This window comes from Heptranchias perlo, chromosome 26 (assembly GCF_035084215.1).
Source record: "Heptranchias perlo isolate sHepPer1 chromosome 26, sHepPer1.hap1, whole genome shotgun sequence".
In the NCBI taxonomy this organism is placed as follows: Eukaryota; Metazoa; Chordata; class Chondrichthyes; order Hexanchiformes; family Hexanchidae; genus Heptranchias; species Heptranchias perlo.
This window is the reverse complement of record NC_090350.1, coordinates 23059214-23076884: the sequence shown is the minus strand read 5'-3', so window position 1 is coordinate 23076884 and position 17671 is coordinate 23059214. Positions and strand designations below refer to the sequence as shown.

At 41.0% G+C, this 17671-nt stretch overlaps 1 protein-coding gene across 2 annotated transcripts in view; it reads left to right on the top strand.

Moving 5' to 3' along the window:
• Positions 1–17671, top strand: part of LOC137342569 (protein argonaute-3) — a 113454-nt gene that overhangs the window by 76945 nt on the left and 18838 nt on the right. For both annotated transcript variants that reach the window (XM_068006535.1, XM_068006536.1), the window contains 10 exons: positions 3317–3464; positions 4583–4702; positions 7624–7746; positions 9514–9543; positions 10472–10605; positions 10765–10949; positions 12956–13115; positions 16108–16198; positions 16940–17134; positions 17533–17667. In XM_068006535.1, the coding sequence (XP_067862636.1) occupies positions 3317–3464; positions 4583–4702; positions 7624–7746; positions 9514–9543; positions 10472–10605; positions 10765–10949; positions 12956–13115; positions 16108–16198; positions 16940–17134; positions 17533–17667 (1321 nt within the window). The remainder of the gene's footprint in view (positions 1–3316; positions 3465–4582; positions 4703–7623; positions 7747–9513; positions 9544–10471; positions 10606–10764; positions 10950–12955; positions 13116–16107; positions 16199–16939; positions 17135–17532; positions 17668–17671) is intronic.

The following is a 17671-nucleotide window of genomic DNA, read 5'->3' as shown; positions in this document are numbered from 1 at the left end:
AATGTGATATGCTATTCCTCCTGGTCCAATTTCTTTCATAAAAGTGTTGATGAGAGTTACTGCTGAAAATGAGAAACGTGGGAGATAGTTGATTTTGATGTGAAATTGCAGGAATAGATTCAAGAAGGCCCTTGAAGAGAGCACAGGGACATTCATTTGGATGAAGATGTCTCTCTGCCAACTGCAACTAATTGAAATGTCAGTTCACTTTTTAGTAGGTGTGGTTGCACAACACAAAACTTCTCAATTGGCATTCCTCTCTGAGGCCACACGGGCAGCAGGTGTGAGAATAAAAAAAAAATAGCATTCACTCTGATTTAGGTTCCTGTTCTGAGGCTGGGGTTACAGGTTAAGGGAGCTTCAATTTATCTAGGATTGTGCATTATCTGATGTAGGAGTGCTTGTTGCTGATGTGCAGTGTCAAATGTTGCGTTCTCAAGCAGCAGTAGCAGTCCTCACGTTGATGAGCACAAAAAATAGTGGGAGAGAAAGATTGGCACAAATTAGATGAGTTTGAGGAGAAGGAAAAATATATTTTAAGGGGAAGACAAAGGATGAAGGAGGTGATGGATCCCATGGGCAAATAGGGAAGACTACTTTAATAAAAAAACGTAAGCGTAAAAACAAAATTACATAGAATGTACAGCACAGAAACAGGCCATTCAGCCCAACTGATCCATACTCCACATTAGCCTCCTCCTACCCCTCTTCATCTAACCCAATCAGCATAACCGTCTATTCCGGTCACCCTCATATGTTTATCTAACTTCCCCTTAAACACATCAGTGCTATTCGCCTCAACAACTCCTTGTGGTAACGCGTTCCACATTCTAACTACTCTCTGGGTCAGGAAGTTTCTCCTGAACTGTCTGTTGGATTTATTAGTGACTATCTTATATTTATGGCCCCTAGTTTTGGCCTCCTCCACAAGTGGAAATATTTTCTCTACGTCTAACCTATTAAACCCTTTCATAATCTTAGACCTCAATCAGGTCACCCCTCAGTCTTCTCTTTTTTACAGGAAAGAGCCCCAGCCTGTTCAATCTTTACTGATAAGTATAACCCTTTACTGGAGAACTGTTGCAGGCTAAGTAGTTGGGATAATATTTTTAGAGGAGTTTACTTGTATATTAATGGTGATAATTCTGGACTTTTCTAATGTTCCCTTACTGAAGTGTCATAGTTATGGATTATTATGATTATTGCAAAAAAGGAAATTGAAATAATTAATTTCCTTTTAATTGTACAATATGTCAGGACTGGAAATGTTGCATAGTGGTAAATTAGCATAAAAAATAAGTAGGTATTTCTGAATATCTAAAGACAATGCAAAGTAACAAAACAAATGCTTTTATTCTGAATAATCTTCAAAACCAAATTTTCCACAAAATATTTGGTACTCTGATAATCTGATCAATGGGGGGTTTGATTGGTACTAAGAAAACCAAATTGTGAATGTAGTGCAATCAATCTTTGTGCAAATCATCTTTTATGTATATAAGCACTTTTTAAAAAAATTCATTCATGGGATATGGGTGTCGCTGGCGAGGCCGGCATTTATTGCCCATCCCTAATTGCCCTTGAGAAGGTGGTGGTGAGCCGCCTTGAACCGCTGCAGTCCGTGGGGTGAAGGTTCTCCCACAGTGCTGTTAGGAAGGGAGTTCTAGGATTTTGACCCAGCGATGATGAAGGAACGGCAATATATTTCCAAGTTGGATGGTGTGTGACTTGGGGGGGGGGGGGGGGGAACGTGCAGGTGGTGTTCCCATGTACCTGCTGCTCTTATCCTTATAGGTGGTAGAGGTCGTGGGTTTGGGAGGTGCTGTCGAAGAAGCCTTGGCAAGTTGCTGCAGTGCATCCTGTGGATGGTGCACACTGCAGCCACTGTGCGCCGGTGGTGAAGGGAGTGAATGTTTAGGGTGGTGGATGGGGTGCCAATCAAGCGGGCTGCTTTGTCCTGGATGGTATCGAGCTTCTTGAGTGTTGTTGGAGTTACACTCATCCAGGCAAGTGGAAAGTATTCCATCACACTCCTGACTTGTGCCTTGTAGATGGTGGAAAGGCTTTGGGGAGTCAGGTGGTGAGTCACTCGCCACAGAATATCCAGCCTCTGACCTGTTCTTGTAGCCACAGTATTTATATGGCTGGTCCAATTAAGTTTCTGGCAATGGTGACTCCCAGGATGTTGATGCTGGGGGATTCGGCAATGATAATGCCGTTGAATGACAAGGGGAGGTGGTTAGACTCTCTTGTTGGAGATGGTCATTGCCTGGCACATATCTGGCGCGAATGTTACTTGCCACTTATGAGCCCAAGCCTGGATGTTGTCCATGTCTTGCTGCATGTGGGCTCGGACTGCTTCATTATTTGGGGGGTTATGCATGGAACCGAACACTGTGCAATCATCAGCAAAACATCCCCATTTCTGACCTTATGTTGGAGGGAAGGTCATTGATGAAGCAGCTGAGGATGGTTGGGCCTCGGACTCTACCCTGAGGAACTCCTGCAGCAATGCCCTGGGGCTGAGATGATTGGCCTCCAACAACTGCTACCATCTTCCTTTGTGCAAGGTATGACTCCAGCCACTGGAGAGTTTTCCCCCTGATTCCCATTGACTTCAATTTTACTCGGGCTCCTTGGTGCCACACTCGGTCAAATGCTGCCTTGATGTCAAGGGCAATCACTCTCACCTCACCTCTGGAATTCAACTCTTTTGTCCATGTTTGGACCAAGGCTGTAATGAGGTCTGGAGCCGAGTCGTCCTGCCAGAACCCAAACTGAGCATCGGTGAGCAGATTATTGGTGAGTAAGTGCCGTTTGATAGCACTGTCGACGACACCTTCCATCACTTTGCTGATGATTGAGAGTAGACTGATGGGGCGGTAATTGGCCGGATTGGATTTGTCCTGTTTTTTTTGTGGACAGGACATACCTGGACAATTTTCTACATGGTCGGGTAGATGCCAGTGTTGTCACTGTACTGGAACAGCTTGGCTAGAGGCGCAGCTAGTTCTGGAGCACAAGTCTTCAGCATTACAGCCGGGATGTTGACGGGGCCCATAGCCTTTGCTGTATCCAGTGCACTCAGCCGTTTCTTGATATCACGTGGAGTGAATAGAATTGGCTGAAGACTGGCTTCTGTGATGGTGGAGATATCGAGAAATTAAAAGATTTAAAACCATTAACTCCATAATTAAATGTTAAAATATGGTTATGGTTGTGTTTTACATTGACTCTTGCTAGTCGTACATCACCTAATCCATAACTCAGCTTCAGAATTTAGCTTTGTGTTGAGCGTTATTCTGTTTCTTCCTAGGTTCCCCTTGCAGCTGGAAAGCGGGCAGACTGTAGAGTGCACAGTAGCGCAATATTTCAAACAGAAATACAACCTTCAGCTCAAGTACCCGCATCTACCCTGTCTACAGGTGGGACAGGAACAGAAGCACACCTACCTGCCACTCGAGGTGAGAGATGAATGGAAGGGCTTCGCTTGGTATCAGTGAGATTTAGAATATATAATATAAAGTATGGATTCATTGCAGTTTCACTGTGCACCTCAATGCTGGATGATTTTTTTAAAAAGTAAATGGCGTTTCCTTGTGTGTCCAAATGTGTAATTTAAAAATGTACGGTCATCCGGTGGTATACTGACTTATTCCATGGGTAATAAGACTTGGATAACTTCCTTATGCTTACAGTGCTCAGAAGTTGTAGAGTTTTCCAGTTATTTAATAAACGATTATGAAAACTTGTGTTATGCTGTATGGAATTTTTTTCCCCAATTTTCTTCCTTCTCCCGAAGGTACTGATTCTTGCCCGGGCAAGATTCCATGAGAGTCAGCAACCCTCTGGTACCTCACCTCAGTGACTGTGATTGTTGATGGGCTATTTGGCTATTAGAAGGCACCAGAGCTGAGCTTGATCCTGTTCACATGCAGCATCCTAACAATAGTAATTTCCCAACAAGAGTCACTGGATAACAATCAGAAGCTGGAGCCACAGCTGATTATGTTTGGTGGGAGAGAACATCATGCAAACACTGACTGTAGTTGTGTGTGGGTTGCAGTGTTAGAGAATATTATAATTCTGCTTATTGGCTTCTCAGTCAGTTCTGGAACTGAAGGTGTAATAGTTTATTGATTCTGGTACATCACTGCAGTCAGTGTTTATTTTGTAACCTCGGACAAAATTTATTTTAAAATCAGAATTATTTTTCACATTTTATGAATAGTGCAGCCAGCATTTTGATTTCAGTAGATACTCGAGTGCCCATAGAAATAATAGTTCCTTCATAGCCGTCAGCCAGTCATGTTTGATGTTTTAGTTCATTTGTGTAACGTAAATCGCATCTGCAAAATGTCTTCCTTCAACATGTGTGGTGACACGTGATCCTAACTTTACTGTACCACAATCTTTAACATTACCTGCATAGTTATGAAGAAGCCATTTCTACTAACCCATTTGTTTGACTGCCTGTACCAAGCTGGTTATTGCTGTGAAATGATGGTTCTGGTATGTAAATATTAACGAGGTGAGGAAATTGCTTTGAATGTGTTTCCACTGAAGTTCTTCTTTTAATTAGGTGTGTAACATTGTCGCGGGGCAACGCTGTATCAAGAAACTGACAGACAATCAAACATCAACAATGATCAAAGCAACAGCACGGTCAGCACCTGACAGACAGGAGGAGATCAGTAAACTAGTGAGTGTTGGCTTGTATAAGAACATAAGAAATAGGAGCAGGAGTAGGCCATACGGCCCCTTGAGCCTGCTCTGCCATTCAATCAGATCATGACTGATCTTCGACCTCAACTCCACTTTCCTGCCTGATCCCCCATATCCTTTGATTTCCCGAGAGTCCAAAAATCTATCCATCTCAGCCTTGAATATATTCAATGACCCAGCATCCACAGCCCTCTGGGGCAGAGAATTCCAAAGATTCACAACTCTCTACGTGAAGAAATTCCTCCTCATCTCAGTCCATATCCTGCGATTATGCTCCCTAATTCTAGATTCTCTAGCCAGGGGAAACAATCACTCAGCATCTACCCTGTCAAGCTCCCTCATAATCTTATATGTTTCAATGAGATCACCTCTCATTCTTCTAAACTGCAGAGAGTATAGGCCCATTCTACTCAACCTCCCTTCATAGGACAACCCTCTCATCCCAGGAATTAATCTAGTGAACCTTCGTTGCACCGCCTCTAAGGCAACTATATCCTTCCTTTGATAAGGAGATCAAAACTGTATGCAGTACTCCAGGTGAGGTCTCACCAATGCCCTGTACAGCTGTAGTAAGACTTCCTTAACTCTTGTACTCCAACCCCCGTGCAATAAAGGTCAACATGCCGTTTGCTTTCCTAATTACTTGTTGTACCTGCGTACTAACTTTTTGTGTTTCCTGTACGAGGACACCAAGTCTCTGCGAACACCAACATTTAATAGTTTCTCGCCATTTAAAAAATATTCTGTTTTTCTATTCTTCCTACCAAAGTGAATAACCTCACATTTCCCCACATTATACTCCATCTGCCACCTTCTTGCCCACTCATTTAATCTGTCTATATCCCTTTGCAGACTCTGTCCTCCTCACAGCTTACTTTCCCACCTAGCTTTGTATCGTCAGCAAACTTGGATACATTACACTCGGTCCCTTCATCCAAGTCATTAATATAGATTGTAAATAGCTGAGTCCCAAGCACCGATCCTTGCGGCACCCCACTAGTTTTAGCCTGCCAACCTGAGAATGACCCGTTTATCCCTACTGTCTGTTTTCTATCCTTTAACCAATCCTCTATCCATACTAATATTACCCCCAACCCCATGAGCCCTTACCTTGTGTAACAACCTTTCATGTGGCACCTTATCGACTGCCTTTTGAAAATCCAAATATACTACATCCACTGGTTCTCCTTTATCTACCCTGCTAGTTACATCCTCAAAAAAAACTCCAATAAATTTGTTAAACACTTTTCCTTTCATAAAACCACGTTGACTCTGCCTAATCATATTATGCTTTTCTAAGTGCCCTGTTACCACTTCCTTAATAATGGATTCCAGCATTTTCCTGACTACTGATGTCAGGCTAACTGGCCTGTAGTTCCCTGTTTTCTCTCTCCCTCCCTTGAATAGTGGGGTAACATTTGCTATCTTCCAATCCACTGGGACCATTCCAGAAACATAGAAAATAGGAGCAGGAGTAGGCCATTCGGCCCTTCGAGCCTGCTCCGCCATTCAGTATGATCATGGCTGATCCTCAATCTCAAGACCATATTCCCACTCTCTCCCCATACCCCTTAATGCCTTTTGTGTCTCGAAATCTATCTAGCTCCTTCTTAAATACATTGTGACTTGACCTCCACAGCCTTCTGTGGTAGAGAATTCCACAGGTTCACCACCCTCTGAGTGAAGAAATTTCTCCATCAGTCCTAAATGTCCTACCCTGCATCCTGAGACTGACCCCTCGTTTTGGACCCCCCAGCCAAGAGAAACATCCTCCCTGCATCCAGTCTGTCTAGCCCTGTCAGAATTTTATGTTTCAATGAGATCCCCTCTCATTCTTCTGAACTCGAGTGAATACAGGCCGAGTCGACCCAATCTCTCCTCATATGACAGTCCTCCAGAATCTAGAGAATTTTGGAAGATCATAACCAATGCATCCACTATCTCTGCAGCCACCTCTTTTAGAACCCTGGGATGCAGGCCATCAGGTCCAGGGGATTTGTCGGCTTTTAGTCCCATTAGCTTGTCCAGTACTTTTACTCTAGTGATATTAATTGTTTTAAGTTCCTAACTTTCATTTACCCTTTGGTTCCCCATTATTTTTGATATGCTTTTTGTGTCTTCTACTGTGAAGACAGATACAAAATATTTGGTTAATGCATCTGCCATTTCCTGATTTCCCCATTATAGTTTCTGCATGTAGTACAGATTTCTGTTAAAACAATCTAACCTCAATGGCCTGCTTAGGTGGGATAATTTAGCTGATGGATTTTATTTTACAGAAGAATTTTTAAAGTTAAATTTGGCACAACCCTAGCTCTGCTTATCACAAGAAATTAAATTTGATGTTTTAGATTGTATTCACAAAAACTTGGTGATTACAGCCTTTTCCACTTCCTCTGGTGGTGACATGACACTCATCCGACCCTCTAACCTATCCATCACTCTTTAAAATCTTCATCTCTCTTTTCTCCCCAACCCCCCCTTCCCGAAAATTCCTCACCAAAATCTCCCTCCTATCCAGTTTCACATTCTGCTGAGCGACTCCTTATTTTTTAGTGATTTTAATCTTCAACTCACTTTTTCCTCCGCTAGTGTCCGTGTGTCACTAATCTCCCTCAACTGAACCCTTAACATCGACAACCTCACCTTTGGTCTTATCATTATACATAACCTCAAGACATGTAGTTTTACTATTTTTTTAAAAGAAGCCTAAATCACAATCAAGACCTTTTAAACTCATCAGACTGAGCAGCAATTATCAGTAAACACTGAGATTTTTTTTTTAGTATTTCTTAAGCTGGTTAACATTTGGCTGTGTGATGCAGCTTATTTAATGCTCTTTTCCTCGTGCCCTTGAAGTATGTTTTAATTCCACTATTTCATATTTTCTTCTTTTAGGTAAAAAGTGCAAACTACGATGCTGACCCTTTTGTCCAGGAGTTTCAGTTTAAAGTGCGAGACGAGATGGCTCATGTGACCGGGCGAGTGCTTCCAGCTCCCATGCTGCAGTATGGAGGGAGGGTAGGTCATAACGATGCTTATAAAAACTGTGGCTGTCAAACGAGGGGTTGACAATTGTACTGGTTCCAAGCTACTGGAAAATAATCATTTCTGAAGGAAAGAATATCAGTATTTCACACTGTACTGTGAACATGTTTAGTGATGGGCGCCAAATACTGTTAATGTAAACTAAGCCTACTCCTGGATTTGATTTCCATGCATGTTTGTTTTGATAGTTTCTTCGTGGACCAATACTTCATCAAATGTTTTTAACCCTTAGTCAAAACTTTGGGACCCTGCATTCATCTTAGTTACTCATAGTTTTGCTGGGGAGAACAGTACAAGGTTGACTTTCCTCATTCCTTGTGTGGGTTAGCGTAGAAATTTGATCTTGATCTTTAGTCCCGATGTTCCTTTTTGATGGGATGGACTTTGGGGAAGCTCCATGATTTGTACCAGTAACAGGGCCATGGAGTGGTAAAATGTGGTTATTGGAGAATTGATGAACAAATGAGTTTTTTTAAATCCAAGCGTAAGTTGGCCGAGGTACCTCTTGCACGTACACAACAGTCATTTGCAACGCAACAGTGGTTTGAGTGCAGGTAACTTGCCTGAACACTCAACCCATGGGATTGGTGTATGGAGACTTAAAGAAATAGGATATATTAACTTCAAAAATCAGGACAGTAGAGTAATCCATTTCATGAACTTGATATCTGCTTCCAATGCATTGTGGGATCTTTAAATCTGTGTTTGTAAAAAAGTTGGCACCACATTTGTTTTGGGGAAGGGAATCAAATGCAGTGCAAAATTTGCTTGAGACCTCTGTTTAAGGTAGAAAATGTCACCATATGAATCCCCTTTTTAAAAAAAAATCTAATTGTTTTGAATTTTTTTTATTGTAATTGCATTTTTTGTATTTACTTTCCCCTTCCCTTTTAATTCTCCACACAACTCACCCCCTAACCTAGACGACAAGTTGGCAGCCAATGCTACATTTTAACACTTTGGAAATGCGTGAGAGCAGCACAGAGCAACTCTGGTTACACCTGGCTCTGTGCCTTCTCCAGTGCCATGTGTGAAATCAGGAATCCTCTTTCTGTGTGGGGACTTCCAGGCACAAACCTATGGTGCAACACTCTGGATCAATGAATTGGATCTCCATAGTACTGATCAGTGATCCTATTTTAGTGACATCAATGAGTTGATTGCAGCTATCGAAACGCTGACCCCTTTCTTGCCATGCTGTCTGATTAAATCATGATGGGACAAAGTTTGCTGACAAGTAATGAGAACATATTTCCCAGCATAATTGTTGAAGACCACTTCAGAGTTAATGTATCATTAAGTAACTCAAATAGCCTGTTATGATTTTTCTTGCCTAAACATACAAAATACCTGACTGCAGTACGCACTAGGGATGTGCCAATAATTGAATTGTATTGAGATATGCAATCTTATTTGTTTTGTCTTGACCCTGATGAGCCTGATTGATAAGCATTATTGAAGATTTTTCTTAAAAATTGGGCAAGAATGTACAATTTCCAGGAAACATTTTTTAATTGGATTAACCCTTTGAGGACTGCAGTAGCAAATATACAGTAAACCAAAACTGCTTTTTAATGTTCTATGCACTGGAAATAAATTCTCTGCCTTAGTGTTTATATATTTCTTAAACGTGTGTGTGTGTTACAGTACTCAAAGGGCTGATGGTATTATGACTCTGTCCTGAATTTATAAACAAATCATATCGTGATACACATTAAGATGCCACATCTTGTTTTACAGGTGGAACCAAGTCATTTCAGATTACAAACTGTAAGTAAAAAAGGAAGATTAAACGAGCAGCGTGATGTAGTTGCAAAGTATCTAAGTGAAATGAGAATATAAATTGCTGTTTACCTTGTGTAAGATCTTAAGTGTTCATATTATTGGCATGTTTTCTGCTGCAGCTTTAATCACATGAGCCAATCAGAAATATGCTAATAACATGCACTTAATGAATCTGTAGTACGACTGTCTTCATCTCTCCTTTTTTGCAAAGGGAGGGCATAAACACATGTCCAAATGGTAATAGGTATCAGAAAAACTGGTCAAATCATTTGCAGTTCAAATTCAGCACAAAAGCCTTAAATTGTTTCATCCTGATTAAACTAAAGTTACCCCATATGACTATGCAAACTGCACAGTGAAATACTATCATATTTACAGAAATTTGTTTGTGTAAACACAGCTGTGAAGTGCAACAGGGTTAAAGAATTCAACTGAAATCAGGGCATGAAATGAGTGGTAGAGGATAGCGGAATACTACACTGTATGAGGTAGTGCAAAATGATTTTTGAAACATGAGCCAACTAGAGTGAATTATTCTGCCAAGTTCACATCCTTGCTGTGATTGTAAACTGCTGCTTTATTCTATGCTTCAGTTGAAAGGAATCTTTTAAAATGTACATGCCATCAGTAGTTGGCTACTGGTATCACCACTTCTGCCCATATGTTTCAAGTCAGCAGTCCATGCACAGAACTCAAACCTTCCTGTAATAATGTTTTAAAAGCTTTGGTGGACGCATTCAAAATTACTGAACAAAACTGTTTTTATACTGTGTGTATCCATTTGTGAAAATGCATAATTTAAAACATTTTTGCTCATTTCATGGCCTGAAAAGATTTGATTTCCATGAGATTTTCAAATTTTTTTAAAAGTAAGGTTGACGTGCTCTTTTATTTCACTTCTTTCCCTCTGCAGAATCGAACAGTTGCTACTCCAAGTCATGGTGTTTGGGACATGCGGGGAAAACAGTTCCACACTGGGGTTGAAATCAAAATGTGGGCGATAGCATGTTTTGCAGCACAGAGACAATGTAGAGAAGAAGTACTTAAGTAAGATGAAGCTTTCTGTGGCTTTAATTTTTTAGTTACAGCTAGATACTCCCAAACAAAGTAATTAGTTTTAAAAGCCTGATAATTTATAGAATTCCAGTCTTAGTTGTGCTTTTTTTAAAGTTGAATTAACTTATTAATTTACCACTGTCTTCTTAGGAGTTTTACTGACCAGCTGCGGAAGATATCTAAGGATGCAGGGATGCCTATCCAGGGCCAGCCATGTTTCTGTAAATATGCACAGGGAGCTGACAGTGTGGAGCCAATGTTCAGGCATCTGAAGAACACCTATTCAGGACTCCAGCTTGTCATAGTCATTCTACCTGGGAAAACACCTGTCTACGGTAATAAAATATTCTTGAAACTTGGTGCATCTAATTATTCCAACTTGAAGGTATTGATTCCTTCCTGGCATACAGTTCTATGGACAGCAATTCCCCTGCAGTACCTCGACCAAATGGCTATAATTCATGTATGAGCCTTGGTTGTAAGTGGCAGCAAGCATTTTGGACATCAGTGACTAGCACATTTCTGCCCTCACTCAAGGTCCACACGTGCACTTCCAGCAGAGGTCAGTGGATAGCAATCAGACACAAACTGTGGCCAATTCCACCGCCCCCCCGCACTATCCCTGGAATTCTGCAGACAATTGCAGTGCATCTGTCATAGTCTCAGCTGGCATCAGTATGTGTAATGTTGATATAAATTCTTAAAGGAGAAGGTAAGCTATTTATGTGTACATTCATTATAAATAAATAATTTCTTGCCGGATGAAGAGGTGCCATTTCAGATATCTGTGCTCCTCAGCTCTTTTAATAATGTTGATAGAAGGGAAGGGATTTTAAGTGTCTCAGAGCAACTCCACTCACTGCAGTCACGAGGGTGACTTAAAGGCTGCAAAACGAAACACTGGTTACGAGAGACCAGAAATAGTGGGTATCTATGGTCAGAAGTGATTTTTTTTTGATCGGCACCAAATACAAATGATGCCTTAAGGTTTACAGATCGACATTGGGGAAAGTACTTGGAATAGAGTGTTTTTCCCCTATACCTTCCTTCCCCTTTGAATCCTGATTTGCTTAACTTAGTATTGATCATACCATACCAGTTAAATGCAAATTTATTTAAACACCTCTTTTGGCATCCAATATATAATTCTACAGTTTTTTTTAAAAAGCACATTTAAGTTGTGCTTAAATTACACTTTGATTCCAAGCGTTAAACTCTCAAACCTTGTTTAGTGTGCATGTTTCATTTCATTTTGTTTTCCATTAATGTGTGGTATTTTAGATTGTGGCGTAGCAAAGTGTTGTAGTGAAGGGCTATCATTTTCTATTTATAAACTCAGGAGAAAAAGTAAGCTGATGGTTCTGAAAATATATGTAGGGTTCCTATACTGCAATTTGGTATATAATTTACCCCATTTTTGGTGTAAATCTGGCATTAGGTTGCAAATATAATAGGATGTGTCAATTCGTGTATACACTTCCACTTGAGGGAAAGTGAAAGGTTTGAAGCCACATTGACTTGGACTCTGATTGAAGATGATAAAATGTGAATGAAGTCTGATTAGCCTCGTTTCTTGAATTAGTCTAAGTGACCCTCCCCTGGGGCATGTAGATTGTGACTGGTAATGAGGTGTGTGTGTGTGTCCGTGTGTCCACATGGGGTGAAACTCAGAGCACCACTCATGAAATTGAGTGTCACTGAATATGAGGAGTGGAGCTCCAGGGTATTGGAAAAATGCAGCGGGTACTTGGCAAGCTGCTTGGTTTTGATGCTACTTTATTTGCCTCAGCCAGTGGTCATGTTGTACTATTCTTGCATTACAGCAGTAGCATTATTGTGGTTGGAGCGCCCTTCCTCTGTTTACTCAGTTGTCTTAAATTTCTCAAAAATTTAATTTCTCCCATATTTTTTGTGTATTGAAAACACACTGCAAATTGTTTGCCACCAGGCATTTCCTGTTACTTTGCCAAAACAAATTATTACTGGATGCTTTTAATATACTGCCTAAAATTTAGTAGAAATGCTACCAGAACATCTGCTTAGCTGTTTATGTAAATTAATTTGGGTGATTACAAAGTTGTTTCAACTCGGAGCAGTGGTGGTCTGCGGAGGTGCACTAGTGCTCCCATGTACTGGGCCATGGGGTGCTAGGAGTAAAGCTCGCACCCATCCTGCAAATTCCTAATCGTCCAGAAGACCAGCTGAGTGGAAGCTCGAGTAGCCTGGGAACAGGCAGACTGATTGCCCTCATTTGGGGGATGGAGAAGACTTGCTGAAACCTGAACGAGGTATGCGAATAAACACCAAGAAGAAGCTTCTAATGCGTTCACCTTTCTTTTAGCTGAGGTGAAGCGTGTGGGAGATACACTCCTGGGGATGGCTACTCAGTGTGTTCAAGTGAAGAATGTTGTTAAAACGTCTCCACAGACGTTATCGAACCTCTGCCTGAAGATCAATGTGAAACTAGGCGGAATCAACAATATTCTGGTACCTCATCAACGGTAAGTGCATTTCTTTGTTACAACACTAAAGTCAGTCTTGCATTGATTGGTATTAAAGGGAATGTGAAGTTTAATTCTGGTTTACTGGCAGTATCTGTTTGATTTGTCGTTATTTCTTGCCTTTTGTGAAGTTAGCATTTTTTGCTGGCAATATCGGTGAGAGAATTGGCTTTATGACCAGACGTTCACTGGTTTGAGTCTTAGGGTTCCGTGACACTCAAGTCCCCTCTACTGCAGAAGTGATGTTTTGCCAGATCTCATCCAGGTATATTGGCAGAAGGGTGCACTACCTTGCTGGGGTTTAAAGAGTAAACTAACATTAGTCATCTTGGTGCATCTCTATACAAAGTATGCAGCTTACTAGCTTATCGTGGAGCAACAATGGCTGTGTTTCTCTTGACTAAGTCTGAAATGGAATAACTTGAGGCAGTGGATGTACCGTCAGAAGTTGCATTAGGCTCTCGTGTTAACTTGGTGATTAAATGCATGAAGCATTCAGACCAGGAAGAATCCAGGTTTGATCTCTGATCCTGCAGACTATGCTGATCTCTGAACAGGAGGCAGTGGGGATGCCGCTATTGGCCGAAGTGTCCCCAGCTAGAGAGGAAAAATCACCTGAGGTTCCTCCCTCAGATCGTGATCCAGTGATCACTGGAGGACGACGGGGTCGGGCTCAGTTGTGATGCACGTACAATTGAATAACCTACTGACACTGACTGTCTGAGTCCATGCACGAAAAGTGTTATAAGGCTGAGCTAGTGAAGGTCTTTTTATACCCGTGAAACTGAACCCCAGAACATAGGAACAGGAGCAGGCCATTCAACCCCTCGAGCCTGTTCCACGATTCAGTGAACCATGGCTGATCTGTACATCAATTCCATCCATATCCCTTAATATCCTTGGTTAGCAAAAATCTATCAATCTCAGATTTAAAATTAGTAATTGAGCTAGCATTTACAGCTTTTTGTGGGAAGAGAGCTCTAAACTTCTACCACCCTTTATGTGAAGAAGTGTTTCCTAAGTTCTCTTCTGAATGGCCTGGCTCTGATTTTAAGGTTATGTTCCCTTGTCCTAGACTCCCCCACCAGTTTCTCTGTCTACCCTATCAGTTCCTTTCAAAATCCCAAAAACTTCAATCAAATCACCCCTTAATCTTCAATATTCCAGGGAATACAAGCCTAGTTTATGTAATTTCTCGTAATCTAACCCTTGGTAGCCCTGGTTACATTCTAGTCAATCTGCACTACACTCCTTCCAAGACCAATATATCTTTTCTAAGCTGCAGTTTCCAGAACTGTACACAGGACTCCAGATGTGGCCTAACCAGGGATTTGTATAGCTGTAGCAAAACTTCCTCCCCTTTATATTCTAGCCCTCTAGTTATAAAGGCGAACATTCCATTTGCCTTTTGATTTTTTTTTTTGTACCTGACTAATACATTTTAGTGATCTGTGTACATAGACCCCGAAATCTCTTTGGACCTCCACTGCTCCTAGCTTTTCACCATTTTAAAAAAAATACTCAAATCTCTTTTTTTTGGTCCAGAATTGATGACCTCACACTTGCCTGCATTGAAATCCATCTGCCACAGTTTTGCCCACTCACTTAATCTGTCATTGTCTCTTTGTAATTTTATGCTCCCGTCTACACTAATTACTATGCCACCAATCTTTGTGTCATTGGCAAACTTGGATATATGGCTCTCTATTGTCATTAATAAATATAGTGAATAGTTCAGGCCCCAGCACAAACCCTTGTAGGACATCACTAGTCACTTCATTCCAATTTGAGTACATACCCATTATCCTGACTGTGTCTTCTACAGCTGAACCAATCTCCTAACCAGGTCAATAATTTTGTCTTCAATTCCATGAGTTTTAATTTTAGCTAACAGTCTCTTACATGGAACCTCATCGAATGCCTTCTGGAAGTCCATATAAACTATATCCATAGACATTCCCCTGTCTACTACTTTAGTTACTTGCTCAAAATATTCTGTTAAGTTCATTAGACATGACCTACCCTTTACAAATCCAATCAAATCTCTCTAATCAGGTCAAATTTCTCGAAGTGCTCAGTCGCTGTCCTTAATTATGGATCCCAGTAACTTCCCCACAACAGATGTTAGACTAACAGGTCTATAATTTCCTGGTTTCTCTCTGTCATCTTTCTTAAGGTACAAGAAGAGGTATGGGGAGAAAATTGGACAAGATAAAAAGGTTATATTGGTAAAAAAAAATTACAGCCATCAAGAGGTGTAAGAAGGAAATCTGAACTCGTCTTGCTAAAATCAAGATGTATTGACAGAAGAACTTTAAAAAAAAATTGACTTGAATTGAGTCCAACAATAGAGGGTACTCTTGAAACCCTCAGTATTGTGGGACTGAAAGTCATGAATCACACTAATGAAAGGGGGGGGGGAAATGGAGTTGAAGAACGTGAAGAAATATGAAAGAACACATTTTAAGATGGGAGAAGAATAAATGCTGCTATTGATAGCTCCTTGGTAGTGTTTTTGCTGTCGGGCAGCTCGAAGAGTTGGTCAGATAAATGCCTTGTTTCATATATAAAATGATTGCTTGGTCTGTATCCAATATCAGATGAATCTCCGACATCAGTTGCACATATTAAATAAGGTTTTCAACCAGTTTGTATTCTACTGACTCCAGAATCTCACTAGCATTAAACTGATGTCTGCAGAGGTAAGTGTTTATGCTGGAATTGAATTCCAGTGGAATATACATTACACGTACCAGACTCAACCATGAAATTAAATTTGTAGTAAAGATGGGATGTTTGGATTAGGATAATCCTGTTAGCCAAAAATGTTTTAAATAATTTGCAAGTAGAGATTTATATTCTGACCAGACTGTGCTATTGATGTACAAGTTAATTTTGCAAAAACAAAATGCAGCTGCAATTTTGTTAAATCTGTTCCTATTTGGAACAAACCACTTAAGAACTGCCTGTTTTCTTCATTTTGTGTCTGCAGACCATCTGTATTCCAGCAGCCTGTGATTTTCCTGGGAGCTGATGTCACACACCCACCGGCTGGAGATGGCAAGAAACCCTCCATCGCTGCTGTAGGTGTTCATGGATGCACATTTTTGGCAAGAATTCTTTCTGAAGTGGGGAAAAAAGGTGCACTATACACAAGTGCTGTCTTGTGTACTGTGTACTCTTGTGGAGGGAAGGATGGGCTGGGCTCTTTCTCACTTGCCACTTGAATTTTCCAGGCATATTTTGGAATTTGATCAGCTAGCTGAAGGATCTATTAACAGCAAGGCAGCCCACTTTGGGTCATCTTGTGGGGTGGGGGGAGGGGGAATACAAGAATGCATCAGTTCCAGGCATGCTATACTCAAATTGGGAGGTCCAAGTGGTTTGCTCAGGATAGAGGTTTGTATGCGTAGTTACACACATGTGTACAGCACCTCTTTCAGCAATAACATTTTAAATATTTGAACAGTGGAGGCAGAAACATTTCTTGTACGTGGATCTAAAAGGTGTGTCCAGGAGGTCCAATGGAAGCACTGAGGATGCCCCCTCTCGTCACTTCTCTTTGGAGTCAATTTGAGGCTGGATTTATGGATTTACATTACAACTTTACTTTTGGTGGAAAGTGCAACTCACCTCACACCGACGCTTAAGTTTTCATGTAAAGACGCTCTAAAATTCTGACTTGAGTGGGCACTTGTATCTCCACTCCTGTAAATGCCAGCCTGGCTTTCAGAAGCCTTTTATTTTTCAGCTCCCAATTATTCATAAACGGAATTTCAGTGTCTTAGTCAGTCCATATGTAATTGTGTTATTGCTATTTCTAGGTTGTAGGCAGTATGGATGCCCACCCTAGTCGTTACTGTGCCACTGTGCGTGTTCAGAGACCTCGACAGGAGATAATCCAAGACCTGGCTTCCATGGTTCGAGAACTTCTCATCCAGTTTTACAAATCAACTCGCTTTAAGCCCACACGAATTATATTTTACCGTGATGGTGTTTCTGAGGGGCAGTTCCGTCAGGTCAGTGTAATTTGCAGATAATTATTTTATTCAATTGTATCTTCAGTTCAGAACTGATTCAATGCAAACTTTAAACTAATTTAGTCAGTGGCAAAAATATTTTGCAGGTTATGTTATCACAATTAACTCGAACCAATTCAGGTTAAATTGTGCTACTTTTCTGTCACTGATATGCTTTGAAAATCCTGGGCTGCATCCAGCACTCTGTGTGTGACGATATCTTGCGATAGCAAAGTTGTACAGTACACCTCTCCGCAGGTTTGCTGTTATGATGAAATACAATCCTTTTTCCACCCTTGTTTAGCTCGGGGGCAGCAGCATCCTTGATCTTTATGAAGCGACTAGATTTAGTGGGACATTTCTCACCAATCGTACTTCTATTTGTTCTTGTGCTGTAGGTATTGTATTGTGAGCTACTGGCAATTCGAGAGGCCTGCATCAGTCTGGAGAAGGACTATCAGCCTGGCATCACATACATTGTGGTACAGAAACGTCATCACACACGACTGTTCTGTGCTGATAAAAACGAGAGGGTAA